This window comes from Pseudocercospora fijiensis (assembly GCF_000340215.1).
Source record: "Pseudocercospora fijiensis CIRAD86 unplaced genomic scaffold MYCFIscaffold_18, whole genome shotgun sequence".
NCBI classification, from domain to species: Eukaryota; Fungi; Ascomycota; class Dothideomycetes; order Mycosphaerellales; family Mycosphaerellaceae; genus Pseudocercospora; species Pseudocercospora fijiensis.
The window spans coordinates 538,640-565,824 of NW_006921549.1; the positions used below are offsets into that span (position 1 = coordinate 538,640).

The following is a 27,185-nucleotide window of genomic DNA, read 5'->3' on the forward strand; positions in this document are numbered from 1 at the left end:
GCTAGTGTTCTTGACTTCTGGCATTATGTCTATCAGGCCGGCGGAAAGGTATGCTTTGTCACATTTGCCCCGGTCCTAGTTAACTGCATTTCTGGCTTCCCGCTATAGATTGTATCTAGATCGAGCATAAAAGGACCGAACTTGAAGTTTTGCAGCTTTCCGTCTAACAATGTTCGAAGGAACCCTTTCCGACTGCGAAGAGTATAGCCCTTCATTATCTGCCAAGGAAGCTACTGTATTCTTTGCCTCGGCAGGAACCATTTTTAGTCTAATAACAGCAGTCTGCATTCGGTAGATATCGTGTAACTAACCTCTCCGCTGCGCTGCTATACATCCGCGGGAACGTTGATCTAGCTTATCTGCAAGTTGCTCGAGTTTCGAGACAAAAGCCCAGAGGACGATCCAGTAGCTGACCTGTTAATACGCAGTCCTACAGCGCCGGAGCCCGTGGCATTCTCAACTGTTGGTATCGTATGCGTCGTAAAGGCAGCGTTGTTGCTCTCGGTGGCGGTTACGGCAGCGGATGGATCTCACGCGCTCACTCGCTATACCTGGAAAGCGGCGGACAGGGCCGCGTTTGACAAGTGTGGCGCTCAGCCATCCATATACCACTTCCTATGATTGTTCTCATACTCACCGACCTATGTATCTGGATGAACCTGCTGCCCGATCCGCTTAGTATCTCCTGCCTGCTTGTAGGGCACGGTGAAGAGATTGTTAGCGTGCCTTGGTCAAGAGCATCTAGAAGCCGATCAATCTTGGTCGGTACATCCTCAATATGAACTTCCTCGATAGTACTCTATATACTCAGCTTATGAAAGTGTTCAACTCCGAAGGCATAGTTGACATCCCACTCCTGACCAAGACCACAGATCGGTAATTAATTCCCGCGATTTCTCAACGATACTTGGAATCATAGCCGCAAGTGTCACTCTAGTACAGCTCACTGCTCGCCTACTAACTTTGCTACAGATCAAAGACACAACCGAAGTGCTATATAGGCAAGCTCTCTCGAGAACACATCAGCTCTTGCTTAAATTACGACTGCCTCAATCGCTTCGCTACCCTGTTAGATGCTTCCTTATAGGTTGCAAGCAACCTTCTTCCCTCCCTCCTGACCGAGGTGCTGCGCGGCAAGGCGAAAATTGCCGCATGACTTTGGGTGTCAGTTGGAAATCAGTAGAGCAAATCCCACGTACCAGATGCATCCTTACCAGCATTTGCGGCATCTTGGAACTCTCTCGCCGAGGCAGAAACTCCGCGTGCGACCTGACTCCCATCAGCATGAGATGCTATAACGAATGTATGCTGTCAATTGTCGTGCCGAATCCATCAGACAGCAACTGAGGGCACGATGCTCGAAGATATTGGCGGCCTTAGGAGCAAGATCAATTCCTAGACGGCATGAAACGCACATATCAGCTTTGGCAGAGTGACTCCCATCAGCATAAGATGCCGTAACGAATTTGTGCTGTCAATTGTCGTGCCGAATCCATTAGATAGCAACTGAGGGCACGATGCTCGAAGATATTGGCGGCCTCATAAGCAAGATAGGAAGAATTGGGAAGGATGCCTTATTCGTATCGGACCGGACCAGATCTTCCTCGTACACTATAGGAGGATAGTCTGCATTGGAGTAGAGTCAGACCCTCGCAAATTATGGATGGCATCGCTTCGATATAGGGTATACCTAGGCTCGGTAAGGACTTTCTGCTTCGGCAAACGCTCTTCTGATAGCGTTGATATTAGGACAGATCGTGAAGGCAGATGATAGAAAGACCCACGTCCTCTTCCGGCAGCAATGTCGTTGGGTGAGATGATAGTTTCGACCACAGCTCTGAGCCCTACGTGCTGGAACCTCTTTCTTATAACAGACGACCTACTGGAAGTCTACTGTGCTTCACTTCCGGCTGCCGCCATAGCTTATAATGCCAATATGCTCACCTTTTCCCAGCTCTTCCATTACATCCCGAGAACACCGAACGAGCTCGACTGGAGAGCTGAATAGCGGCGAGCGAGTGAATGATCAATCCACGTATAACGGCGAAGACTACCGGGAAGAGAAGCGAATCTTGCTAGCCGCGCCGCGCGCGCCGCGGAGAGGGAGGCACCGTACAAGAAGTGCAATGCAAGGTGCAACAGTGTTGGTACACTATGCAGATGCGGCGTATTTGGCGCGCAAAAAGAGGAAGCATGTATCGGAAAGTGTGCTGATGAAAAGTCGAGAAACTTGAAGCTCCGCCAGGTATTCTTGGCATGGCATAGGTGGGCTTTTGCCTTTTACCCTTTCACCCTTCCACCACGAACACCACGATAACAAAAGAGTCACGCGCACCGCACCGCACCACACCACACTACACCGCACCGCACCGCACCGCACCGCACCGCACCGCACCGCTTCAGAGACGAGTACAGCATGCCATGTCACACCGATACGCCCAAGCCAGTCCACCACAGCCTGCTTGACGACAAGCTGGACCGCTTCGCCCCGACTGTAGCTTGATAGCGCCAGATGTTGACGCCGAGTCAAGCAAAGCGAAGGACGTATGCTGCGGCCGCAAACAGCCGCGAAAGGAGGAAGTCGACGCAGCTGCGGCTTGGGCCAAGTGAGGATCAGGAGGATAGCGGCGAAGCTGATGTCAACATGGCCGACTGTCCCAATCCATGTGCAGAAAGAGCGCGAGTTGGTCTACTAGCCCTGCGAACTGCGACATCGACACTCTCGCCCGAGGACATCTGCAAAGCCTGAGCTGGTAAAGGCCGAGCCAGGCGTGTGGAACGGCGTATTAGGGACACAAATGCAACGTCATAGACACTAAGGCAATGTCTGGTTCATCTCAGCTCATTTGCAACCTCTCCGCAAGCAGGAGCTTCACGTTGCAAGCAGCTGGCCTGGCTTGCCAACCGCGTGCACTAGAATATGAAGAGTTATAACTCCGCGGGAGAGGTTTGAATCGCAGTCCATCTAGCGACAAGCAGAGGGCTGTGGACGATGTCAAGAGGATGCGATTCTGTGCGATAGAAGAAAGTAGCTCTTCAATTCCACAAGCTATAGAAGCCTGCATGTCCCTTTGTCCGCCGATTCCAGACTCGAGAAGCCAAGTTCTAGAAGACCAGCATGAGGCTTCAATTTTGCCAGGACACCGGAAGAGTGGCGAGATGCAGGAACACAATAACCTCTTACTATAGAAGAGACGGAGTACAAAATCAAAGCTCTGAGTCCAATTGGCCTAAGATTCAAGAGCATGTCAATACCGACGGAGCCGATATCATAACGATCATGATGGTTGATAATGATCAGTATGCGGTAGGACCACTACCATGAGTCCATTCCTTCGCGATGCTGCTTACCAAAGGTCCATTAGAGTGCTGCAGTTCGGCATCAGCCCCGGCCTGTCGATAGGCGCTTTGTCGTCGTTGTCGCATCGAAGTGAAAGCGCTTGTTTCCTCGATCCTGGATTTCATGCTTTGCAACGACTCAGATGACTGACTTTCATCCACTGCCACACCGATGTGTGAAGACGAGGTATGTTGACGGTAGCAAGGTGTCGTTGTCACAAGCGTAGGACAGTAGGCCTCAGCCAGCATCCGAGATTGGGATGGAGATTCATTATCCGCAGCTGCAACGCCGATACTTCATTCTGATAGGAGCAGCGGCGAGTTCTTCTCGCTCTAGATGTTTCGTCGTTCCAGCTACTGTCTGCGCGAGTCGTCTCCGTACTACCAGAGAAGAGAAGAGAGCGTTCGAACTTCGATCTGTGCACAAGCTTGCTGGGTTGTCGGGTAAGTACGGTAGGGATGGCCTGCTCGCTCGCGGAATCGGGCAAGCTACGTCGTGAACATCCTCATTATCATCATTCACGTCAAGCGCTCCAACCAAAGCGTAGCTCAGCATCAGCACTGGAACATCTCAGAAACATGCCCTCTTCCGTCCATTCGCAGAATACAGACCGTAGTGCTGAGCATGATCGCAGCAGATTGGCTCCTGCTATAGGGAAACCTGAGATTTGCGGCAGCTTGTAGGCCTTGTCATGAAGCAACGTTGGATGAAGCGGCGAGATTTCAATGCTCAAGCAATTGATGCGAGTTCTCTATGCCAGTGTCAAGACGAGCCCTTGTAATAGCACAGCACGCTCTTACGGACGAGCAGCCATCTGCTCATTTAGAATCCGGCTCGTTTTCTCTGACCACATACGACTACCATAGCAGCTAGGAGCATCGAAGGAGGAGCGGTGTAAGAACAGCCTCCTCTTGAGACATCAAATGCGCTTTTCCGCTGCCAACCTCCCCCTTCGTCGCTAGCGGCGAGCGGGATTCAGAGCATTCATGCAGGCCGACATACTGCATTTCTTTTGCGAATGAAGCAATAAGAGTACATCATTCTCCGCCAACCCGATCTATATGGCACGGAAGAAGGCCTGATGATACGCAATGGATTTGGAAGTTGCGTATGCTGAGGGAGACTTTGCTTTGCCTCTTCACTCCTTTGAGAGCGTCCTTGTTGCCATGCTTCAGCCAGCGAGCAGCTTTGCCGCCTAATGATGTCTGACCAGGCGCGCGGACTGTAAAGCAGCATGGCTCTCTCGGTGATTGCCAGTGATTGCGGATCCCGACACGCCCTCAGTCGTACCGCAGCAGCCAGCAACGACTGCTGTGCCAGTACCGCCCTTCGACGCGGCACGCCAATCCATCACCACTGCAGCTGGCCTAGCCACTGGAAATCTCCTGCAAATCTCATCCTTAGAAGTGTCATGTCCCACATGGGATGGCAAAATAGCAAGTCTACCAGCCGCTCCTGCAAGGTGAATTCTGGCGAACTGCAGCCTTGCCAAAAGCTCTGCAGAGCTGCTTCGCAAAAAGCCTTAAGTTACACCCTGGCTACCCCGATTGCCGGACACAGCAGCAACTAGCCAAACAGTCATCTGCTGTCACACCTTTTGCGCCTCTCAAGCGTGGCCGCCTGCTAGCACCACCGACATCCAAATTCATTGATACTCTTGTGGCACTTTCGTCTCCTAGTATGGATCAACCGGAACCTAGGCGAGGCAAGTCAATCATTCGGCGTTGTCCTCGGTCATTCAAATTCCTAACAAGCTTCTCAGTTGTAGCCAAACCAGACGAGTTTCAGTATCTCGAAGTGAGGTTTTGGGGTCTCTTCGCTCTCGAACAGATCTCGGAGATGAGCTCGGACATCCTGCTTTACCTGTTTTCACTGTATGTATTTCCAACTTCCTCCACCAACTCCAGCCCGGCAGATGATGTGCCTTCCTTGGACAAGGCAGCAACTCGTGTCTTCAATGCGAATGACACGGGCTCACCTGACAATACTCCCAGCTCAGATGGCCAGCAAGACAAGTCCCGTTGACTTCACAGCATTCCCAGGCCTGGAAAATGTTCCCACTTCCATCATTCAGAACAGCAATCAGGTCAGAGCACTAGTCGCAGAGCCTCAGAGCTAACCAGATTCTTACACCCCGTCGCAGGATCCTGGTCAAAGTAGCAAATGTTTGCTGCTTACGACACCCAGGACACGCCACCCAGGAAGCGCAGACGCAGCACTGCCGGGAATCCGCAAGCCAGAGACCGAGTCGCTCGATTGGGATATGGGCAACAACAAATCAAGATGCACACTATTGCGAATGAAGAATCGATGGGGACGAATGAATTGAACAACTTTTCAGACGCATAATGACGCTTGGAACAAAATATCAAAAGCTGCCTCCTAAAAAAAAGCAAAGCAAAGCAGCCGAACGTAGAAGAAAACCAGCCGCCTGGAGAAAACAGCAAACCAAGCAAAAGTGCCAACCCAAACGTAGATAGAAACGCAAAAAAAGCCAAACCCCCACCCAAAACGCCTCGAACACGCTCGCAAAAAAAAAGCAGAAAAGCAAATTGCCACCCAAAACAACACCTCCTTTCTCCTCCTCCTCCTTCCTTCCCTTCCTTCCCACTACACCCTCCCATCCTTCCGCAGCACATGCTCGCAACGCCAAACATTCAAACCCAAAACCAGGCAAGAACCAAGCAGCAGCAGACTAGTGAAAAAAAAAAACCCCCCCACTACCAAAAAGACCCAATCAACTGAGTCCCCTACCCAAGGGAGAGAAAAAAGGATCAACGCAGCGCACCCAATCCCTCGCTCTTTAGAGAACAATCAGCTGCAGACTGATATCAAGTTCTCTAGAAGTGGGGAATGTCTGCTGTCCTGGTCTCTCGACTTGGGTAGTGAATGGGAGGAGGGGGGGGTTCTGTTTTTCACTAGAGGCGCGGGTATAGATAGAGGAGGATTGAGGTAGGAGGGGAAGAGCGAGAGAGGAAGGGAGGGAGGAGAACTAATAAAGAATATCGTCGTCGGGGCCGGGGGCATGCATGCTAAGGTAGGGGGATTTTAAGTTATGGTCGAGCTGCGATCCACATGCATGCATGCCAAGCTAAGACTCGAGGCGATAGATACGGAAGGGCCCGGCCGGAAATAGGAAAAAGTCGGTGAAATTTGCATGAACTTGGTTCTTTCGGAAGAAGGACTGATGACTATCTTGCAAGGCCTGAAGTTCTTCTACATTGATATCCGCGGATCCTCGTAGCATGCGCTATATAATGACGACGACGACGTCGCGAAGTGATTGGGTGAGTGTGTATATGTCTGCATGCATTTATGTGGCGTGACTATTCTCTCATCTTATCTAGACAACGGGCGGGCATATTGAGGCAAGCAAGGTAGTGATCGGAGAGTCATATGCAGAGTTCCGACTAGGGCGCTACAACTCGTCCCATGTGCATGTGCTTCGCGAAGCTCCTACTCCTCGTCCTCACTCTTCACAGTCCCGGTTTCGGTGTCATCGCCGCTGGCCTCGCCGTTACCCACAATCGGGTTTGGCACATTGACGATGAGCTTCTCGAAAGACTCCTGCTGCCTACGAGGGGGAGAGAGTGAACTGTTAGTTGGTCTTTTCAGTATCGTCCGGTATGGAAACTTACCAGGCGACGTAATCCTTCTCCTCGTCGAAATTCATCGTACAGCCATTCCACTCCCAGCTCTTCTTCGCATGAGCTGGCAGGTCATCTAGGTCTGCTTCCTCGGCAGCCATCATCGCCTTCACCATGTACTTGCCCCAGTTCTTGTACGCACGAGCCTGGGCGTCGCGGTTCTTGTCCTTGGCTGCGAGGGCTCGTGAATCCGCTTCGGTCACCGTGACGGTCTCGTGGCCGTAGTACGCAGCGATCGGGGCCTGGGAAATGGCCGTGCCGGCTCGAAACTGCCCTGTGAAGGGGTTGCCGGATGATCGGATCTGACCCGTACGGATGAGATGATCGACGACAATCCGAACCAGAGACTTGGTGGAGGTCTGCGCATGAGATCAGAAATAAGCATCATTTGTTGGCGGTGCACAACAAACAAACGTGATGAGGCGGCGTGAGGGGGAAGAGATGAGACTTACTGGCAAAGCATCGCTGGCAGCGACCATAGCCTTCATTCTGCGGCCAAGCTGAGCGTGCAGGTCTTCCAAGTGTCCGCTCTTGAACATGCTCATCTTCAGCTCATCATTTTCCACAAGCTTGATGAGAGCCTTCGACACAAGCACACGGTACTGGTCTCCGTCCACCTTCTGCTCCTGGACCAAGCCGGCGGTGCCTGAGGCGCAGAGCAACGTAGTGAGCTCGCCTGCAACGGATTGGACACATGAAGTGACGATGGACTTGCTGCCGAGACTGGTGACAGCTGTGCCGCCAAGCTTGTGCAGGAACAGATCGAGGAAGACAGCCAGGGTAGGAGGTGACTTGGCGGCGTATGCGTTCGTAATGGCGTGGGTAATGATAATCTTCTTGAGTTGCTTGGAGTAGTGGATGGGCTTTCCTGGAGTTCACAGTCAAGATCAGGTGTCGAGCAATTGCATTCATTTGAGAGGCGAAACCACACCATCTTTGAGCTCGGCCGCGGTACGACCAGCAAACACGACGACAAACTCATCTACGTCGGAGCTGGAAGAGGAGTCATCGACAGTGAAGGAAGCGTTGTCTCGCGAAGCTTTGCTGTTGCGTGGCGGCATGATGGCGACGAAGCGTGGTTGTCAGTAGATTGGAGTCAAGCGAGTGCTAGGGAGAAAAGAAGGAAAAGAAAGACTGGGCAACGAAAGGTAGAAAACAGGCAATCAACGGGGCATGGATACTGGCTCAGGTATTTCGCTGCCAGCAGAGTGCAATGCGCTGCACTGCAGCGGCGTGTAGCAAAGCGAGACTAGCAGCAGATTGCCTCGCACGCTGCGATCATGTTGAAACGGAAGTTGTAAGGCGGGTTTGATGAATATCATAACAAGCAAGCAGAAGAAAAGAGTTGAAACATCTTGTGGTTGTGTAATCAAAGAACACAAAGAATCAATCGCTGAATTGAGCAGTGGGCTTCTTTCTTTGACAGTCGCGACCTTTCGCCTACCTTGGCAATGTTCGCACCCGCACCCGCGCCCCCACTCCCGAGCTCCCGCACTTCCATTCCCATCTTCCTCCACGCACAACTCTCATCAATAATCTCCTTCTGGGAAAAGCCTGGCGTGCATCTCTCGCCAACCGTCTACACAGCAAATCAGATCAGTACTCGCTCGCTTGATGCGACGTACAACGCGCCATGAACGCCGGCCGGTGGCGCAACGCTTACCTTGACGACCTCTGTCGTAAACGGCGGACATCACAATGATACACAGTATCAGAGCGACGATGATGGCCCAGATGGGAAGGGCGATAGGCTTGGACATGAAGCTGGCACGCTCCGGGCTGTGCTGCGTGGGCGGCGCTGGAGCTGGTGGGTTTGCTAGTGCTGGTGGTGCTGGTGCTGTTGCTGTTGCGCGCGTCTGGCGACGTGTTTGTGGCATTGTTGCTGGCGATGAAATCTTGATGGTAGCGGTAGTATGAGAATGGTGCTGATAGCAGCATTTGCCTACTTATCTTCCTCCGGCAGCCTTTCGCCAAAGCTGTCTTGCCTGGTCTCGCCGCGTGTGTTGCCTGCCCGCTGCACCTCCGCAACGACATGCATTCCAGTCAGACCCGCGGTGACAACCACCGCTTCCAGCCATGTTGTTGACAAAGCCTTGCATTGTAGACAGACGCGCTTTGTCACAAACAACTGTCCATCGCTCGCTCGCTTCTTCTCCCCCTCCTCTTCCCACGCGTGAACCATCATGAACGTGCTATGTCTGCTTCGCTTCGCGTTCGGCGCCGCATTTGTCCTCTACATTAACCTCCTGCGCCCATTGGACCGCCCCGTCCAACCGATCTGCTACGCCCTTGTGGCATTTGCTCTTCTTCCGGCGGGCTCTTACGATGCGTTGAACGCTCTCCGGATTTCACTGACACATGCGCCGCCGCCGACACCAGAATATTTCGGCTGTGTGACGCCACCATGTACGCCTGCGCAGACGCCGCCGATATCAGAGTCGTTCAACTGTTCGACGCCGCTCAAACACCACGCCATGTCTCTGGTCTCCGCTCTGACAACCGAGTGGACCGACTACAGGGCCGAATGTGAGTTCATCCTCACCGTCCGCGCTGCCTATTATCGATCCCATCCTCCGGTCCCCGATCTCTCCGCATTCTGGTTTTTCAGGCGCGATCAAGTCCCCGAACAGCTGGAATTCATTGACGGCTTCTACGCGAAGGAGCGCGAAAGGTGGTCTGCGGGTGAAGCTCCGTCCTACGAACAAGACGTGAATGCGCATACCGACTGCCTCCGCCCAGGCAGGTGGAAGTGGTGGATCCAGTTCGCGACAGCCCCGACAAGGCTGCTCCACTGCTTGGTCTACCTCATCGGGGGAGAAAGGTGGCACGAGCCGGCATACAGATGGCGGGTCGAGAACGAAATTGCCATGAAACTTTTGTCGGAAAAGTACAGCAAGCTGTCCGAATCGCTGATCCCACAAGACATGCGGGTCCAGTAAGTGTCGTTCATCTCCGAGCAAGCTGCATCCGGCGCCTTCCAAAAACACACTGACAGATGTCGGCTTCCATAGGGAGCAGTATTACGAGGGGCTGGAGTCGCAATACCGAGGTCAGATCCGGAAGGTCGCAACAGAAGGGCGGCAGCGAGCGGGTGGACCGGCTTTTCCTCGCAGGGTCGCCGAACTCCAAACTCGCGCGCTCATCGCACTGGTCTCAATGGCTCACACCGCAGGCATACTCGCATGGTCGCAGGAACGGTACCAAACCGTCTCGACGCTTGCCGAGCGCATATCGACTGTGTCTATAATGCAACCCCTCCAATTCCGGACCCCGCCTACTTTCGATCAGCTGCACAACTTGTCGACGACGATTGCCCGTCTGGACGTCGAGGTGGAGGATGTTCTACGAGAGCCAGCGAACCCAATGGGAACATCGGTCTACATCGATGGCGCCACGGCTTGGATGCAAGATTACTTTGCCGAATTGGAGTCAAGGCGACATCCTCCCTTCAGCGCTGTCCCACCGCTGGCATGTTGGGGCAATAAGTATCCGTTTGAGGAATACTTCCACAACGATCCAGATTTGGCTGCCATTGGTGGCAGCAAGAGCAGCAGGAAGCGAAAAGAACCATGGAGATGGATTTTTGAGGCGGTGTGTGATTGGACTGGAAAGTGGTGTGATGCTGACTGAATTTCAAACCGCGATCTAATCCAGTACGTAGTGCTACCAAATGATTCCATCTCTCTTCGCAACCTCAATCCTTCGCCACGAGCCTATTGGGAGTCGGGAGGAGGTAGACTTGTCACATTTCTCGGAAATGGTTGCTTTGAATTCTTCATTAACGCTGAAATGTACTGACTGACAATCGTCTGGTAGGATATCTACTGGAAATAGATCGTCCTCTCACGCTGGTGGCATCACGAAGTTCCCGTCTCCTTGGCACCGAAGCGAAGTCCCTTGAGGTTCTGAGTGAGGTCCCGAACGAGCTCCTGCGATGAGGGCATTCCCGCAATCCTGCCTCCCGACTTCTTGTCCTCCTTCTTCTTCTTTGGGGCCGAGGAAGAGGGAGCAGGAGAAGAACGGGAGGAGAGCAGGCTGGCTCGAGGTGACTTGGCAGTATGGCTGTTGCCTGGCTTCCCGCGCTTGCTGTGCTTGTCCTGCGTCTCTTGGTGCTTCTGGGTTTCCTCCTCCTCCTGCCACTCTTGCATTGCTTTGCTCTCCGCTTGTCTCTCCCGCTCCAAGGCCTGGTCCTCGTCATCCTGCCGCTCTTGCATTGCTTTGCTCCCCGCTTGTCTCCCCAGCTCCAAGGCCTGGTCCTCGTCATCCAGCGCACTGGCTTGCTCCAGCTTCGCCAGGAGCTCACGATTATTCTTCTTCTCCTGCATTTCGTGCTGCGTCACATGTCCACCCCGTGGCTGTGGCTGTGTCACGCGCTGGAGCTCCAGTGTCTCGACGGCGTGAATCACTGAGATGTGGGAGGTAAGTATCCATCCAGATGAAAACGAGCTTGGCATGACTTACGTGACAGGTCAGGCTGCCCGTGATTGGAAGGAAACGATCCAGGAAGCACACCTCCAGGATCACCGCCTCGAGAGTCAGGAGCGGTGTCAAGACCTGCTGCAGTGGAGATTAGACAATTCCCAGGCGAAATACGACTCAGAGTAGGGTATGATGATACTTACGATCAGACCCGCCTTCGAAATCCATCAAATCGACAGAAGCGGACGAGGGAACCCTAGGGCCATCGGCGGAAACTTGTGCAGCTGCATCAGCACAGGTGATCGTCAGTTCCAAACTTCCCATCATTGTCGGAGAAGCATAGGAAGGATGAGGCGTAGCACATACCGTTGCTCGTCGAGACCTGTGTCGTGCCACCCATGGCAGAAGAGCCAGAGATGGTCATTCGCTGCTTGGGGCCTGCAAGTGTTGTCGTCAGTATAACAGATGTCCCGGCTATTCGTGCCATATCCAGATGTAGCCTTACGTTTGCCCAAGGCTGGCTTCAAGTCCATTGGATCCCAGTACTTCAAGCTCTCTTTAGTATGGTACCCCTTATCAAAGTCCTCCTCCCACTTCTGCCCGTACTTCTCCAACGCATTGCTCAGCGCACTCTTGCGCTGTTCGAATTCTTGAGTCGTGAGCACTACCTTGGAAGGATAGACCTCCGCAATCACCTCAGCCATAACGGCGTCGTCTGCATGGCACACTTCTTTGACAGGGACTCCATGGTCGCGGCACCAGACAACGAGACGGGCCTTCTGCCAGTTCCAGTGGTAAGGGGATCGTTTTTCGCTTGCCACTTCGCGGATTGTGCGCTTGTTGTCATCAAAGCTCGTCGGCCCTGCGGTCTGGGAGACACGAAATGATCAGAATCAGCATACATGTCATTATTTCTCCGCAACTGTAAGCGAGGCGGGAGGATCGCCTACCTTTTCAACTTCGAGGTATCCAGCCTTTTCAGCGAAGGCCATGGCCTCCTCCTGGGTGAAGGCCATGGTAAAGCGTGGGCCAGAGAGATGGTTGGCGATGGTGTGAAGAAAGGGAGGTGTGCGAGAACGCGTGAGCGGAAATCGGTTGGGAAAGAAAACGAACGTGCGTGTCACCACAAGAAGTCGTCTCCGCCCGCTTCTGTCGTGGTGATCTCATGTATGCAAGTATCCGCCGCTCGGAGGGGCACGCAAGAGACGCCGAAATGAAGGGTGAAGTAGGATGGCAAGGAAATGGGGAGGTCAAACGGAATGGTATGATTCTGAGGCCTCCAAGCTTTCTATGCCGCAGTATGAATCAGAGGCGTGTGGATAGCCAGCCATAGCTCCTGATATCCTGACTCCTATTTTCTGATCCCCATCTCGACGATCGGTTCGGATGCCATTCCATATTTTGCAGCGCAATGAGGGTGAAGTGGGATGGCAAGAAAATAGAGAGGTCAAACGGAATGGTATGATTCTGAGACCTCCAGGCTTTCTATGCCGCAGAATCAGAGGCGTGTGGACAGCCAGCCACAGCTCCTGATATCCTGTCTCCTATTTTCTCGTCCCCATCTCGACGATTGGTCCGAATGCCATTCCATCTTTTGCAGCTACCGTAGAGCGAATGAAGCGACCTTCTTAGAATCTCCGCTGCTCGAAGTCCCAGCTCACCAGTAGCCCGCATAGGAAGGCGACATTCAGGCGCGCCGAGCATCTTTACGCCTTCGCTCTTCGGTGCACTCGGCGTCGGTCATGCCTCGCTTCCTCTTCTTGCTGGGCATAGGGACAGCCGTGCCGAACACGTGCTGGCTGGTGCCTGTGGCAGCCGAGGCAGCACGGCGCATCGAAGAGCGAGTTACTGCATCGTCACCAGCGCGGCTGCTCTGGTCACCTTCCTCCTCGCTGCAATTGGTGCACTCATCCTCATCCTCGTCCTCATCCTCCTCTTCACCGTCTGACTGCACTTGGTCGTCTTCATCTGCCGAACTGCCCTCAGTTGAGACGTCGTCTCGGGTGCTCTTCAGCTTGGCCTTGGCCGTCCTGCTACGCCTAGGGATGGCCTTGCGCGTCTTGGTGAGCCGCGCCTTGCCACTACCGACCTTGACGTTGCTATTCTTAACCAACGACTCGAGAGCTCCGACGACCTCCAACGCGGCCTTTCTCTTTGCAGCGCCGCGATTTCGGTCCTTAGCACCCTTCTTTAGAGCTGAGTTGACGCGGGCGGAGAGGTACGGGTCGGAAGTGATAAGCTTCATAGTCGTAGGGTCTAAGGAAAGGCGTGCAGAGAAGATGGTCTCGGAGGTGATAGTAAAGTGCGCTGGAGCATGGCCAAGGCTTTGGAGCAGCGAGTTGAGTCGGGAGAGCGTGTCCATAGTCGGTCATATGCGATTGTGTAGTTGGCAAGATGGCAGGCGAGTGCAGGGAGCAGTAGCAGTGGTCATAGTAATGGGTAGCTTGGAAGGCAGGAGAGATTGCTCATGCTGCATCGGTCGGAGGCCCGCCAGACAGCCAGGCTTGAGGTGTCGGGCCCGCCAGTCTGCAAGGCCAGCGGTGTGCGGCGGAGATGCGACATAGCGCCGATGGGGATGGATGTTTGACTTGCGCGACTGCTGAAGTTGCTCGATACACTCTCCTTCTTCAAGGCAAGTGGAAGTGTCCTCGCACTTGCGGAGAATCGAAGCTTCAGAATTAAACACGGAAATGGCAACCGGGGCTGGACCGATCCGCGAAAGCCACACCTGGCACCGTGACGGGCGCGAGCACACCTGGTGCCGTACCGTGTCGAGGGAGAACCAGGCCAACCTAAACACTTCTCCAGCTCACACCATCCACCACGAGGAAATCCGCCATGACATCCATGACCCCGCCCAGAGCCAGCATCACATCCAGACCAAGTCGCAAAAGGTCGCCGTCAAGCACGATGGCTTGACTGTGCACATCCAGTGGCACACCGAGTTTGAGGTAGGTCTCACTGTCGCCCGTCGCCAGTTCTTCATCACATACTGCACATGCCCCTAACATAGCCTCTCATCAGCGTGCTCTGCGATCCAACCCCGCCGACGGCGAGAATGGCAATGGCACCACCATTGTGGCCCAGGAGCAGTGGGAGAGCGAGTTCACTCTGGACCTGCGCCCGCTCTTGAATGGTTCTGGTGCGCCCATCGAGTCTTTCCCGGCGCCGCATCAACCACCCGTCAATGTCCAGCCGCCGCCAGGACCACTACAATCGTCGACAGCGCAACCACCCATTCAACTAAGGCTCACTGCTCCCGAGCCGTGCTCTCGCAGGCCAGCCAAGAAGGCCAGCCAGCCAATATTCAGCGTCGAAGAACTCTCATCCGACCAAGAATCAGTCACCGGCGATCATAACGAAGACTCGGAAGACGAAGACGAAGACACACTCTTCGTTTCTCAGCGCAAGACTGTGACTGCTTCTGGCAGCAGCCGTCGTCGCAAGCCAACGTCAGACTCTGAGGATGAAGACGAAGACGCTCTCTTCGCTTCTCAGCGCAAGAATCCTGCTGCTGGCAGCCGTCGTCACAAATCAGCGTCCTCTACGAAGCCATCACGCCGGCCCAGGCCTTCAGTCGTTGATCTGACTCGCAATGATCCTGCCCGCGAAGTTCATACGCTCAACCAACGCATCCAATTACTGGAACGGCAACTTTCGGAGAAGAGCAAGAGCAAGGCACACGAAGGCCAGGATGGTGGTCGTGAGAAGAGGCGCAAGAGAGGTGGAGCGAGCGAAAGACGTCGAAAGGCTACTACATGGGCATCCGAGGACGAGTGAAGGAATTGGAAGACAACAGAGGAGCCTGACGACTGGTACAGGCTGCGGAAGGAGTGCAGCGGAGGGAGCTCGAAGCAAGTCTGGGTCACATTGCGGTCCACGTTACTACGCAGGACGTCTGCAGTGCTTTTCTTCACCTCCACACGCATAGTTCAGCATGCGAATCCTGACGAGCATTCCGTTTTGATGTAGGCCAGCGTCACTTTTGGCAATCATTTTTTGGGTACTTTCCCAATCCCAAGCAGATCCGTGGATGCAATCAACTCCGAATGAAAACTTTGAGCATCCGCTTCGCGATTCTGAATAGCCAGTACCCTTATGCTCATGCATTCACACTATTTTCCACCAAAATATCACATTAAGCACGATTTCCAACCAACTCGATACTGCGAATTGGTACTTCGAAAATTTGGAGAGGGCTTGCGGGCATTTGGAGCTCACCCAAACAAAAGTTGCACCAGTGACTACTTCATATTGGATGCTGACACTCCCTCGTGAAGTTCCAGAGACCACACATGGGAACCCGAGCGCTTCTGCAAGAGTGCTTGGACCTAGCCTACGCCTCGGGAGCTCCTGGCGCTTCCTGGAGAATTTGAAGCTCCGCGCACAAGCACAAGTCGAACTCGATCATCTCGCTCTGCGAATCATTCTCCAGATCCTCGATACTTGCGTTGTCTAGGAACAGATTGGCCGAGTCGATGGATATGGAAGAGGTATAGTGGGTTGCTGGGAGGGCCACTATTGGTGATCAAGGCATCGAAGACCGGGACATCTTCTAGTTGTCTGTCGATCCCGCCATTCTTATGCGACGGCGAGGCGGGCTCGACTGCAGCAGAACCAAACTTGTGGACTTGGAGGTCGTCTCTAGAACGAGCTGCAGCCGCGCTATCCATGGCGTTCGTGCCGGCGACAACCGACTCGACATAGTGGTTGCGATGGTACCTGGTTTTCTTGATCGGCGGCACACTATCGCTGTCCTGGAGTTCTCGCTTTCGTGTCTTGGGCCCATCTGCTATATCCCACATGGCAGTACTGGCGATTTCGGGCTACAGCCACTCCTCCAAGTTGCGCACAGGGTCGGTGATAAGGCGTTTCAACTGGCACGCTCTGGGACGATGCTGTCGCTCTTAGAAGTGGTTTCTGGAGGGCTCGAGGAGGAAGTTTCATTTACGAAAGATGCGGAATAGGACCATGCGAAGGCGCGTGATTCAGCAGCCGATGCTTCAAAGCACGCGAGTTCATAGGAAGAGGAGGAGGATGGGCAAACAGCGGTGGAATCGGACTCGTTGAGGAGCATAGTCGGGCTGATCAACTCACCGCAGTCGGGGGGGGGAGTGGGAGCAGGAGAGTGCTTGAGTCCATGAGCATGATCACATTCACGCAGATAGAAAGGACGAAAAGCAGATACATGGCCGCATCGTATCGCCCAAGTCGACCACAAGCGTGCAGGGAGCAGTCATTTACGGCTAAGGCAGTCCCATCAACCTTTTTATACTTGTTACCAAGTCCCAAGTCCCAGAGGTGACGGCCAAGGCGGTCCCATCAACCCGCTCGTCGACCGCAGGTAAAATGTCTAGAGATGTGTCGGAGGACAGAGGAGCGTTTACGATCTGAGGGAGGAGGGGGCGGCGCCTAGACCAGAGGGCGAGGCGGTTGGTCGAGGTACTCGTGCACTCCGCCAGTGCTGGACTCATTGATTGTCGGTTGTCGCTTGAGCTGCTTGCTCTTCTGGTGCTGGGTTGAGTCGCCGTGGCTTCACGCTCGGTTCCAATACGTGCGTGCAAGTCATCTTGTGTTGGCGCGTTAAAGCAGTGCCCTCTGGAGGCGACAAGGCGCGGTCAGAGGTATCGTTCAAAATGGAATACTTCTTGCTCCGAAGCGCAACCTTGAAGGTTTCAAGGTTGAGAGAGCCTACCTAAGAATTTTCAACGAAACTGCAAATCAATTCTCAATCAAAGCGGAAAAGCGCGGAACGCCAAGCATACAATACATGACTTGAGCCCCTCTTTCGTACCAGTTCCAAAAATTTAGACTACATTTGACGTTAGCGCCGATTGCCTTGACTCCTCCTGCCTTTTCGCTTGACTATGTTTCCCGAGCTGGGAGCGTAGGATTCAAAGGCCACGACTTCTACCCAGAAGAATCGCAGACACCCAGTCACTGGATCAGAACGATCGCTGCAATGGCATCCGAAGAAGGTATCACCTTCGCACTCGCGCCAACTTGAGCAGGCGTCTCGCTGTCCTATAGGTGTGCCGAGGAGATGAGGTCGCCGTATCTCTTTGCATTGGGAGCATTCAGATTATTGAGAGAGTTCGGTTGCTTACTGTAGGGCGCTCCAGCTGCATGCCATACCGACCGGCGTCTGCCTTACCTTACATCCTCAACCACCGCTCCCAACTACACGAAGATACACAAACGCGAAAGCGCAAGCGCGACACGATGGAGAAGAGTGGAGCACCATGTTGAACACAGAACGAGCATGAAATTGCGAAGAAAGGCTACGAGATGGACACAGAATCGGCATGATTTGCCAAACGATCACGACACGAGACGATACAGAACGAGCAGGAAATTGTAAGCAATCTGTCTTTCCCGAGCGGGGGACGCTATGTGGCAATGAAGGCAGATGCGCGCTGCGGGACATTGTACGGAGGGAGGATTAGGGACAAGTTGTGCAAGGCCGCACAGATCTTCGGAGAATGTTAACTATGTCGATCGAGGTACATAATTAGCTTAGGCAAACAATGAACTATCTTGTGTCAATAGCCACCGCTACCGCAGTACCTAACAACTTCAATGGGGTCGGAAGACATCTCGGCCAGGCACTCTGCCTCCCCAATCCGACTCGGCACTCTAGCGAGTATCTCACGCCTTGATTTAAAGAAGAAAAGCAAGCCCCAGTGAGTATGTCGGACACAATGTGCTTCCGTTGCCAACAGCCAGCCTATGGACCATCTTGCATATCAAATCGGATGTCAATCACAACTTGGGATTAGAAGACTACTCCTCAATCCGACTCCGCAGTCCAGGCCTTGATCTAAAGAAGACAAGCAAGCGGGAGTGAATGAGTGTATTAGACACTCCCGCCGCCGACAGCCAGGCCGTCCCAACACTCACCCAGCACTTCGGGAGAAGGTCTCCATAGCGCAGCACTCGCAAACCACGCACTTCCTGACCTCGTAGAAAGAACGAGGCTCTCTCTCTCTCTCTCATTGAGTCACGCACGTCTTGACCTTCTCATGAAGACCGACAATCGAAACTCGTAGGCTGCAACGACAACTTCACTCACTCTCACGCCTTCAAAGCTTGCAGCCCGCCCGCCTATGATACAAAATCCCCCGCTTTGCCTCGCCGTCATAGTATCTGAGTCCTCCAAAACTGAATGACTGATTCTGAAAGCCACGTAGTTGTAAGTGCTGTGAGCCTGATTCACTACGCTGCTGTTGCTCTTTCGCGCGAACCAACGAGAACTGCCTCCTCTCTCGACAGTCTCAAACTACTCGCAATCGCCTTCCTTGATTTCACTTTGCATTATTGGCTCTGCCACTGGTTGCCAGATACCTATTGGAGCTGAGAACGGCGGTCCAATAGGAAATGGGAGTGTAGCCACATATCATGAGGTTTGCCGCTCGGAGGCATTGACTGGATTTCGATGTAGATACATACATACACCTATCTGGCTTCTGGCAGCCCCAAGATGGGATCAATGATCTCCCGCTGAAACCATGGAAGATAGGTCTCGGCCGCCCACTGCATCAAAACTTGCAAGGCAGTATGAATCTGATAAGCGCCGAGGAGAGACTCCGTCGATCCAAATTGACCACAGTGCCAAAGCGTCTGCAAGCCATCAGTCAGCAAAATGAAGTGCATCGACAAGCAGGATAGAACGTACCGCCTTACTTCCATAGTCCTCCAGGTAGTAAAATGACCAGTCGTGCCCGAGAACCATGACCAATGGCAGTGGTGGGATGGAAGCTTCTGGTTTGCCTGCGGCACGAAGCAATGTGCGCAACTGATGCACTTGGGCTGTGCACCATGTTGTAAGCTGGACTTGGGCGTCTGCACCAGCCTCAAGATTGGTTTTGGTCTCGATGCTGACGGCAATGGGATTGTACCGAACGGGTCCGTAATCAGTTTGATTCAGCTGTCGATGACCCATCTGAAACAACCTCTGGCCGATGCTGTCTTCCAACTCGAGACAAATACAAAAGTCGACCTTTTTAGAGTCTGCTCTTTCGCGCTCGTCTTGCTCGGGGATCAGTGTGGTCGGAGAGATGCCAGCTGTAGTTCTGCAGTGGAGGTCAGCCTGGCTGAAGCCATAATCAATGGCTATAAGGCTGATGAATAGGATCGGGCATGATGAGTGGGAATGGGCGTAGTCAGTGACGATGGGAGGAGTCAGTAGGAATGGGAACAATCAATGGGAATAGGCAGGATCAATGGGAATAGCCAAGATCGGTGGGAATGGCTATGATCGATGGGAATGGCCATGGTGGGGATGGCCGTGATGGGAATAGCCTGGCCATGATCAATGGTGGTAATGGCCATGATCAGTGGGAATGGCCATGATCAGTGGGAACCGGCAGGGGGATAGTGACCTACATTGTTTCCCATCTCAGCCTCTCTCTCCAAGCCGATCGTTTTTGCGCTTTCTTCAAAAGTATGCCGTGTACGCTAACATTCCATGCCGCTTCCGATGCGCCAAGTCTGCTGTTGCGGTTTGCTTGATGAACTAGCGTCTCCATCGCTTCCAATCCCGGAGACGTACCAAGCCGGTCTCTCCATTCACCGCCCAAAAAGATGTCATCGTCGACGGCATCATCTCCCTCACCAACCCTCGTTTTCCATTCCGGCAATGCATATCGACTGGAGAGCACTCCCCTTTTGGTTCCAATGCGCCGAACAGCCTGAATTACGTCGCGAATTCCGGCGTTCACTTGGCCCAGAGGTTGCACTGGGGAGCGTGTCACAGGATACGACGCGTATTGCCTCTCTTCCATCGCCTTGGAGGGACTTCCTCCACGCTTCCGTTTGCTTCCGCTTGCCGTGCTGCCGCTTACGATGCTCGAGTGTGAGCGCGATGATCGCGGAGATGACGATGTGCTCGCAGGCTGGGCGGCCGCTGGTAAAAAGGGCACGCTGCTGAGTGGGTGAGGGACCGCTCTCGGCGTCGCATCTTCGCTGTGAGTCTGGTCGTCCAGGCGCCTTGACTTTGGTGGTGGTGTTGTTCGTTGTTGTTGCACATTGCCGCTCATCTCGGAGAGTACTCGTTTTCGCCCGCGCTTGGGGTGGTGGATAGGAGAGTCAGTGTAGTCTTGATACAAGCCGCGAAGGTCAGAAGTCTGATCCCGCCACGCACGAATGCTGTCGCAAGTCCACATGGGCGTTGTCGCGTAGCGATGCCGTACACTCAGACTCAAGACTGTGTTGGAACTTCTTGAGATGGTTCGAGTCGCGTCGCGCGGAGCAACCTCGGAAGGAGGGACTTTGTGGGGAAGCGAAGTGCGGGAAGTGCAGGAAGCGCGGCGGCGTCTGCGTCTCCGTCTCCGTCTCCCTATCCAATTGATCATGAAGTATCGAATTCGCCGCACGCAGCGATGTTGACCTTGACACAATATTTGCACGAGCATGGGCGGCGAGAGGCTCTACTGGAGGTGGTATCGACTTGGATCCGTACTGCGACGACGCTCAAGTGACAGCTCGTGAAGCGTCGGAGAGATCGCGCTCTCCCGCCTCGATCAAGCTGCCCGATTCACACGAGGAGCAGCAGAATCCGGAGCAGTTGAAGCAGGAAATCAGGTCATTCTCTCTCCTGGTCGATATGAATTTGCTCGTCATTGTTGCCTACGACGAAAGCGTAACACAAACATTTACCGCCGGGTCCCGAGCCCTCCCTTCGGCTGCGGAACAGCGCCATCAAGTAGCAGCTCTTGATCCAGCGAAGACAGTCCTCAAGACAACCAAGAGGCGGGACAAAGCTGTCACTGAATCTCCGGGTATTGTGATGAAACATCGCCGATTCAACAGGCCTAACGACTTGAGTAGCGTAACAACTCCCGAGCAGAATGTAGCTCCTGGTAAAATGGCAATAGGTCCAAGTTGAGGTCAGGAATTTTTCGTGAGACAACAAAATGAGAGGCCGGAGGAATTCATCTCTGGCCAAAAACGACGACTCATCGCTGATGATAGAAATGCCGTGGCCTGACCACTGCTGGTCCATGCGTGGGTAGGTGATGTAGAATTGCCATGGGATAGACAGGCCTGTCTCCATCAAGACTTGTCCGGGTCGCAAACCAATGGAGTCAATGAGATGCAAACTGGCCTCCTGAGGTTCACCCACGACGGCAAGCTCCGAGTCTATGATTTTCGACAAAGCAGAGATGCCGGTGATTTCTACATGTGGTGAAAAGCAATGCCCATCCTCGGGGCAGTTCTCAGCCGCGATGCGCAAGCCAGAGTTCAGCATGGTTTGGGCGACGCAACATCAGCATTAAGGTCGTGGTCTGGGTAGACGGGAGGGGTGTGGACCCGTTGTGAAGCTAATACTCTGCCTTGCATCACTCCGGCAGCGATCAGACCGTGCTTTCGGCGGAGAGTAGAATCATCTTCGCTTCGGAGTCCTTCATGAGCAGGATAACGAGAGGAGTTTGGCATCTCCGCCATCGATCATGACATACTGGTCTGTTCCAGGCCCAGGAGTAAACACACTGAGGGCTTCGGTGCGCATCGGGACACCAGACTCTGACAGTTGTGCCATGTCGGTTTTGTGCGCCAACGGCATTTGTTGAGGGAAGCACTGAGAATTGTGAAGTCACACAATGCATGCGGCGGGCTTTCACTCCGGTTTGGGGCCAGCAAAGGCAGAGCCATAGCAAACCCAGCCTTTTGCCACTGGTATTGTTCTGGGGTCCCGAGAAGCCATCCTGCGGACTCCAATTTCTGCAAGAGCTCCTCGGGTTTGGACAAGCGTTGACGGATTTTGGATAGTACCAAGCTCTAAGCCGGAAATGAGTGGCTTCCAGGAGATAGTAGCAGCAAACATATTGGCAACAGCAGAGACTCTCCGTACACCTCGAAGTGAGCCTCCGTCGGCGGCGTGAAGACGAGGCCGCAAAATCGCGGCCACTAGTCTTAAAATTGGCCCTTGACTCAGCACGGTACCACAGGGCATTTCGTGATGTTTGCCCATGTGCATAGAGATGATGATGAGTCGGAAGCAGGCATCAGGCGTGGTAGAATGAATACGATCGCGAGACTCTCCTGATATGCTTAGCAGCGCCGAAAGGAAAGCGCTGTGACATCCGCCGCTGCATACTGCGAGACGTGATCGGTGGGTACAGACTGGAGCTTTTCAAGAGGAAGACATGGCCGTATTCGGATTTGAGATATTCTAACGCGCAGGCCTTCGGTTTCCGTGATGACTTCGAGAGCCTGTCTTTTTGGGACTTCAACAGCGAGAGAAAGGTGCTGTGGATGCCTCAGGTTCTGCCAAGAACCGGCTATGACGCTGGCGCAGGACGAGTTCGCATCTCCGAGCGGAGTATGGATGTATCTTACGAGTTTTCATCGATGTAAGGCGCAAGGCTGAAGACCGTGCATGATGATCTCGAAGCCACAGCGTATCAAGCTGACTGGGTGCTTCCTCGTCAGTCCGGTCATATGTGTACTGTTTCCCACCGACTCGAGGCTCTGCCCAGCACCCACACCACCGACACGCCAGGCCGTACAGGCTTCTTCACCAGCCATGATGTTGCTCACCCACGATTTCCCACAGTTCCATCGCTCCGGCGGCAAGTCTACAATCACATACTGTATGATACCCATCCGCGCAGGCGCTTCGGAGAGGAGCCAGAGACACGGCGCAGGTTGACTTGTGATGTCGAAATGGCGCAGAAAGAGCCGAGTGTGGTACAGCCTCAATGGCACAATTGATGCCAGCGACCTGCGTAAACAAACCCTCTTGCGCAGATTCGCACTCCAATACCTGGATGGCACAGTCCCACTCGACGCAGTCTCCGTCAACCAACGAGATCATGGTGCAGCCATCGGACCGCCATGCCTCGACCTCGTTCCGCAACAAGGTATGCTCTCTGCATCAAGGTACGCCTCCGCATCAAGGAACATCCTCCGCACCCAGAAACTACTTGCTCGAGCAAAATTTCGCACGTTTCACCCACGGTCTGCACATGTGTCGGATGGCATGCTCTTCGGGTCCTGAGAGTTCTGCAGAAGATGCGTTTGCTGCTCAACGCCTTCTCCAACGCCGAGATCTCTGTAGTGGAGCTGCCGAGAGTGACGCTTTTCGGTCAATTGTCTCCCTGCTCTGAAGAGACCAAATCCTCCATTTGCTCTGCGTCGGGCCTGGCCTGGACTCTTGCATGACAGGTTGGCCTTAACGGTAAGTCGCAAGCATGACTTCGGGCGCGCTGACAAGCCATGTCGCGTAGACCGCTCTGTGAGAAGTCACCTTTCAATTCAATTCACCCGGTACAGAGAGGCCCCAAGACATTCTTCTCAGACTCGCCCGATCTCGGCTGATGAATGCCCGATACAGCCTTCAGGGTACATATTCCAAGACGCGAGGAGATCTGCCAGCGCGATTTGGATGTGTGGCTGCGCTATGTCGGCGGCCACTGCTCAGTGAGAAGGCTTCTTCTTCCAGAGCGCTCACGAGCCTGAATGGCTTGCGATCTATGACTCGAGGCATCTGTGCGTATGGAGAAACAGTGGGAACTCCTTCATGGCGGACATTGCCATGCCACCTCACTCACTGTGCCTGAAGAAGCTTCAGTGCTGAGCGCAATAATGGATCGATCTGGATCGCCTACTCCTTGGCCGGTGAACAGGAACGCCATTGGCACTAGTCTGGTAGATTTGCTCCCAACATTCTAGGGTTGCGGTAGCGGCATGGCTTTTGCGTGGCTTTGCATGATCGAGAATGCTCTGTCTCAAGGCAAGATCGTCGCAAGTCGCATGCTCTTGAAGCGATGTCTTGTCGTTGGTGGAGAAGCACAACAGGTCGGACTTTTCGGGTGAAGCATTTTCGCCGAGGCTACATGCAACCTTCGTCCTCGCGTGATGGTGCCCAGGGAACATCGGTACCACAGCTTCGATCACCACATGGCCATTTGTACCTCCATAGCCGAACGACGAAACACTGGCTCTTGCCATGACCGACTCTTTGGGCCAGGGAGCAGTATTTGCATGTACACGGACGTCCCATTCTTGCCGAAGAACTCGAGAAACGCCACTCGAGAGATGACTGCGACTTCTTTCATCAAGGAAGACTTTGTCAACGTAACAATGGCTGACTGAGTCCGTGTATCAGCGTTTTTTAGCTTTTCTGCCATGGCATACACCTACCGCAGCTTCGCCGTGTGCCTCCCATGTTTGGGTTGAAAACGCACAATACGTTTCTGTCTACCATTTCAGCTGGGATTGGTAATTCCCAGCCTGGCGACTTTGCCATTACCACGAGGCGTACGAATCTCGACTTGCTTACTGAAGTAGCCGCAACTTCCCTGTTCACAGCAGTAGAGTCTGGATCTCCATTGCGTACAGCTTCACATGGAAAGCACCGGCACCTTCGGCTCTCCCATGACCATCTTCGGGCGTCAGATATGTGACAGGTCGATGTCGGAGATAAGATGCCACGTTTTGCTGTATTCATATACTGATTGACGATCATGATCAGAGTGACGCCTCCGACGATGGCTGCCCGCAAACACGACTGCGAAGGGCATGACAGCCGATATGAAGAGGACAGATGGAAGGAGAGCCTGCCGTGTTGATGGTGAACTGATGGTGTCAGTGAGGTCTCATCACGTCAAATCTAATCGTCACGTACCTTGGACCCTTTGAATCGAAAACGACGCCTTCTGATGTACGCCAGTTGCTGCATGATTGTGTCGAAAGTCGGGGTCTCGAATGGACATTTGCTCTGCTGATTCTGGTCAGGACTGGCTTGATGAGCCTCGATCGGGGGTCATGCTGAAGAAGCTTGGGTCGAACCGAGGAAGTAGCCACCGGCGAGCCTGAGCTGGCCTGGTCGCTCAAGCACCTCGTGCGGGTGAGCGTCGATGTTGAATTTTGAGGCTGCGACTCTCGGCGGCTGGCCTGCTCGTTTCTCGACTGGCATCTGCCAGAACGACGAAGGAGAGCCAATGCCGCTAGGAAGCTGACAATCTTGAGGAGAATGAGCGTTGTGCTCAGACTCATATTTTGAGACAAAGCTCACGAACCCATTCCGCAGGCCGCGATCACCTCCAGAGTTGTCGACTCCGCCACCATATCGCGGACTGCCGATGATGTGGATATCGCTCGCTGTGCTGTGTATACAGAGAAGCTTGTTGCGTGATTCGATTCGATCTCTACTCCCACCCTTGCTGTTTGAGCGCAAGTCGATCGTGTGTGTAAGCGCTGTCCGAACTTGCAGTCAACCAAGACACGACCCGACTCTTTGGCACCCATCCACACTCCCTGTCTTTCATGTGTCTTTGCAGTTGCGATCCCGAGATCCGAAAAGCCCAATGTTCGATACAAAAAAGTCGCAAAGTGCAGATGGAAGCCACGAAGTCACAGGGTGAAAGAGCGTGAGGAGAAAGTAGGCAGGCGTGTTTGAAGAATTGAATACAGGTTGAACTCGTCCTGGTCAGAGGCCAGCATCCTATGGGAAAGATCTGCGGCAGCCGGCGATAGATTCATCATTCCAAATCAGGGCCTTTGGTGCATACATACCACGGCGGTTCTGAATTCGATCGGCTGCTTATCGGATTCCTGTTGCGACTTCAATGCATGTCACACTCGGCCTTGAGAGGCAGCGGAGCAAACTTGGGTGTCTCGGTTTTCGAAGGATTTTATGCAAAACACTTGTGCACTTTGCCTTGAAAACAAGCCCTATATCCTTTCAGGCGCTGGCAAGCTATTCTCGTGCCTTCCGCTGGAGGTTTTAGTAAAGATAGAAACGGAGTCGGGTCATGGCTGCTACACGCCATTTCGTATCTTTGGCAGCACTGGGGCCGTTCTTGCTCTGGGGAGTTGGCACTATCAATGGAACGGTGCAGGCACTCATTTCTGTAGTATCTCTCGGCGATACTGCCCTTCTGGTTGCCTTCTGCTACCTTGATACGAGCAGGGATACCAGTGTACTTCTCCTCAACGTATACGCAGCTCTTCAACCAGCATACTTCTGGTGCGATAGAAAAAGACTATGGGTGGTCAAAATTCTTCCTGGCTGCAGAGGTGAGCTACCCTTATCAAATCTCACATGTTTGCGCTCCAACTACGACAACGCCGGTCCTCTTGGGAGTCCTCGGGCAAGCCTTTGGTGCCGGAATTCAAACTGGATCTAGGGACTTCAAGTTCTCCGAGTTGGAAACAGCAACACATGTGCTCGGGCTTTACCTCTTTGAATACATTTTCGAGGTTATTATGCCGACCATTGTGGGAATAAGCCTTGAGAATGAATCGGACGATCTACGCTAGTCTTCAAACATTGCTTCTTGGGCCACAGTTCAGAACCTTTAAAGCCTATATGTGATTCTACTGCTACTCACGAGTAGGTCAGGGTTGTCACTATGACGTGATTTGAGATCCTGGACAAAGCGGTACAGAAAAGTGCGGTACAGAAATTGCGGTATAGAAAAGTGCGGTACAGAAAAATGCGGTATAGAAAGGTGCGATATAGAAAGTGCGGTATAGAACATATCCTTCCTCCCTCCGGACCCTAGACTTCTGTCCGGCTTATAAGCGATATAAGACAGACTAGTGTTAATAAAGTATAGCTACGCCTATAGACAGCACGCGCTACGCTAAGTAGATACAATATATAAGAGTCTCTTAAGCCTTTTACTATCGCGAGTATATACTATAGTCTCTACTAGCGCTAATCTTAGGATTTAGATACTTACTTACTTACTCGACTAGTAGCTAGACCTTCGTCTATAATATAGGCTTAGAATATAGTATTTTCGCGCCGCGGATGTTTTATAAGCCCT

The 27,185-nt window shown here is 53.3% G+C and overlaps 8 protein-coding genes across 8 annotated transcripts; 3 read left to right on the forward strand and 5 right to left on the reverse strand.

The window, feature by feature from the left end:
* Window position 1: 1 nt before the first annotated feature.
* MYCFIDRAFT_180458 (uncharacterized protein) lies at window positions 2-1,543 on the reverse strand (the record flags this gene model as incomplete). Its single annotated transcript, XM_007934221.1, has 17 exons — window positions 2-53; window positions 85-155; window positions 184-268; window positions 312-350; window positions 385-529; window positions 583-611; window positions 638-649; window positions 705-772; window positions 830-856; window positions 903-966; window positions 1,022-1,032; window positions 1,066-1,080; window positions 1,120-1,156; window positions 1,196-1,308; window positions 1,339-1,375; window positions 1,416-1,471; window positions 1,508-1,543. 17 exons carry the CDS (start codon window positions 1,541-1,543, stop codon window positions 2-4), a joined length of 897 nt encoding a protein of 298 aa, XP_007932412.1.
* Window positions 1,544-1,569: 26 nt separating this feature from the next.
* On the forward strand, window positions 1,570-3,275 carry MYCFIDRAFT_180459 (uncharacterized protein; the record flags this gene model as incomplete). Its single annotated transcript, XM_007934222.1, has 14 exons — window positions 1,570-1,606; window positions 1,638-1,738; window positions 1,775-1,784; window positions 1,817-1,848; window positions 1,875-1,895; window positions 1,923-2,112; window positions 2,143-2,195; window positions 2,227-2,245; window positions 2,266-2,494; window positions 2,527-2,683; window positions 2,745-2,805; window positions 2,842-2,908; window positions 2,961-3,151; window positions 3,214-3,275. The coding sequence occupies 14 exons, from the start codon at window positions 1,570-1,572 to the stop codon at window positions 3,273-3,275; spliced, it is 1,230 nt and encodes a 409-aa protein (XP_007932413.1).
* A 3,118-nt stretch (window positions 3,276-6,393) lies between these two features.
* MYCFIDRAFT_209366 (uncharacterized protein) lies at window positions 6,394-8,339 on the reverse strand (the record flags this gene model as incomplete). The annotated part of the gene is made up of 8 exons (XM_007934223.1): window positions 7,919-8,339; window positions 7,398-7,855; window positions 6,979-7,346; window positions 6,801-6,935; window positions 6,693-6,764; window positions 6,603-6,643; window positions 6,455-6,577; window positions 6,394-6,404 (listed from the first exon to the last, which is right to left on the reverse strand). The coding sequence occupies exons 1-8, from the start codon at window positions 8,046-8,048 to the stop codon at window positions 6,394-6,396; spliced, it is 1,338 nt and encodes a 445-aa protein (XP_007932414.1). The 5' UTR covers window positions 8,049-8,339.
* MYCFIDRAFT_209367 (uncharacterized protein) lies at window positions 7,613-13,651 on the reverse strand (the record flags this gene model as incomplete). The annotated part of the gene is made up of 29 exons (XM_007934224.1): window positions 7,613-8,184; window positions 8,212-8,341; window positions 8,368-8,541; window positions 8,573-8,650; window positions 8,685-8,994; window positions 9,020-9,079; window positions 9,110-9,193; window positions 9,225-9,304; window positions 9,340-9,433; window positions 9,459-9,948; window positions 9,977-10,139; window positions 10,166-10,203; window positions 10,241-10,283; window positions 10,312-10,400; window positions 10,427-10,609; window positions 10,655-10,700; window positions 10,734-10,829; window positions 10,871-11,433; window positions 11,454-11,582; window positions 11,618-11,722; window positions 11,769-11,844; window positions 11,870-12,242; window positions 12,287-12,328; window positions 12,366-12,555; window positions 12,605-12,690; window positions 12,756-12,943; window positions 12,975-13,110; window positions 13,137-13,169; window positions 13,199-13,651. The coding sequence occupies 29 exons, from the start codon at window positions 13,649-13,651 to the stop codon at window positions 8,151-8,153; spliced, it is 4,566 nt and encodes a 1,521-aa protein (XP_007932415.1). The 3' UTR covers window positions 7,613-8,150.
* Window positions 13,652-13,685: 34 nt separating this feature from the next.
* Window positions 13,686-15,373, forward strand: MYCFIDRAFT_180463 (uncharacterized protein; the record flags this gene model as incomplete). The annotated part of the gene is made up of 10 exons (XM_007934225.1): window positions 13,686-13,697; window positions 13,730-13,786; window positions 13,818-13,884; window positions 13,916-13,946; window positions 13,971-14,042; window positions 14,069-14,350; window positions 14,385-15,130; window positions 15,157-15,182; window positions 15,208-15,309; window positions 15,338-15,373. The coding sequence occupies 10 exons, from the start codon at window positions 13,686-13,688 to the stop codon at window positions 15,371-15,373; spliced, it is 1,431 nt and encodes a 476-aa protein (XP_007932416.1).
* A 3,738-nt stretch (window positions 15,374-19,111) lies between these two features.
* On the reverse strand, window positions 19,112-19,333 carry MYCFIDRAFT_112645 (uncharacterized protein; the record flags this gene model as incomplete). Its single annotated transcript, XM_007934226.1, has 1 exon — window positions 19,112-19,333. A coding segment is annotated over one exon (222 nt), but the record flags the coding sequence as incomplete, so codon positions are not given.
* A 454-nt stretch (window positions 19,334-19,787) lies between these two features.
* On the reverse strand, window positions 19,788-25,679 carry MYCFIDRAFT_180465 (uncharacterized protein; the record flags this gene model as incomplete). Its single annotated transcript, XM_007934227.1, has 29 exons — window positions 19,788-20,399; window positions 20,433-20,553; window positions 20,600-20,743; window positions 20,781-20,915; window positions 20,948-21,019; window positions 21,054-21,622; window positions 21,673-21,799; window positions 21,828-21,930; window positions 21,966-22,119; window positions 22,154-22,481; window positions 22,513-22,666; window positions 22,696-22,773; window positions 22,806-23,131; window positions 23,166-23,279; window positions 23,312-23,332; window positions 23,363-23,562; window positions 23,606-23,642; window positions 23,674-23,723; window positions 23,756-23,925; window positions 23,957-24,019; window positions 24,051-24,451; window positions 24,478-24,527; window positions 24,553-24,570; window positions 24,602-24,903; window positions 24,936-24,987; window positions 25,015-25,421; window positions 25,453-25,534; window positions 25,570-25,617; window positions 25,656-25,679. 29 exons carry the CDS (start codon window positions 25,677-25,679, stop codon window positions 19,788-19,790), a joined length of 4,962 nt encoding a protein of 1,653 aa, XP_007932418.1.
* A 70-nt stretch (window positions 25,680-25,749) lies between these two features.
* On the forward strand, window positions 25,750-26,830 carry MYCFIDRAFT_180466 (uncharacterized protein; the record flags this gene model as incomplete). The annotated part of the gene is made up of 9 exons (XM_007934228.1): window positions 25,750-25,781; window positions 25,825-25,985; window positions 26,015-26,060; window positions 26,084-26,134; window positions 26,159-26,515; window positions 26,541-26,631; window positions 26,702-26,724; window positions 26,756-26,770; window positions 26,794-26,830. The coding sequence occupies 9 exons, from the start codon at window positions 25,750-25,752 to the stop codon at window positions 26,828-26,830; spliced, it is 813 nt and encodes a 270-aa protein (XP_007932419.1).
* Window positions 26,831-27,185: the final 355 nt, after the last annotated feature.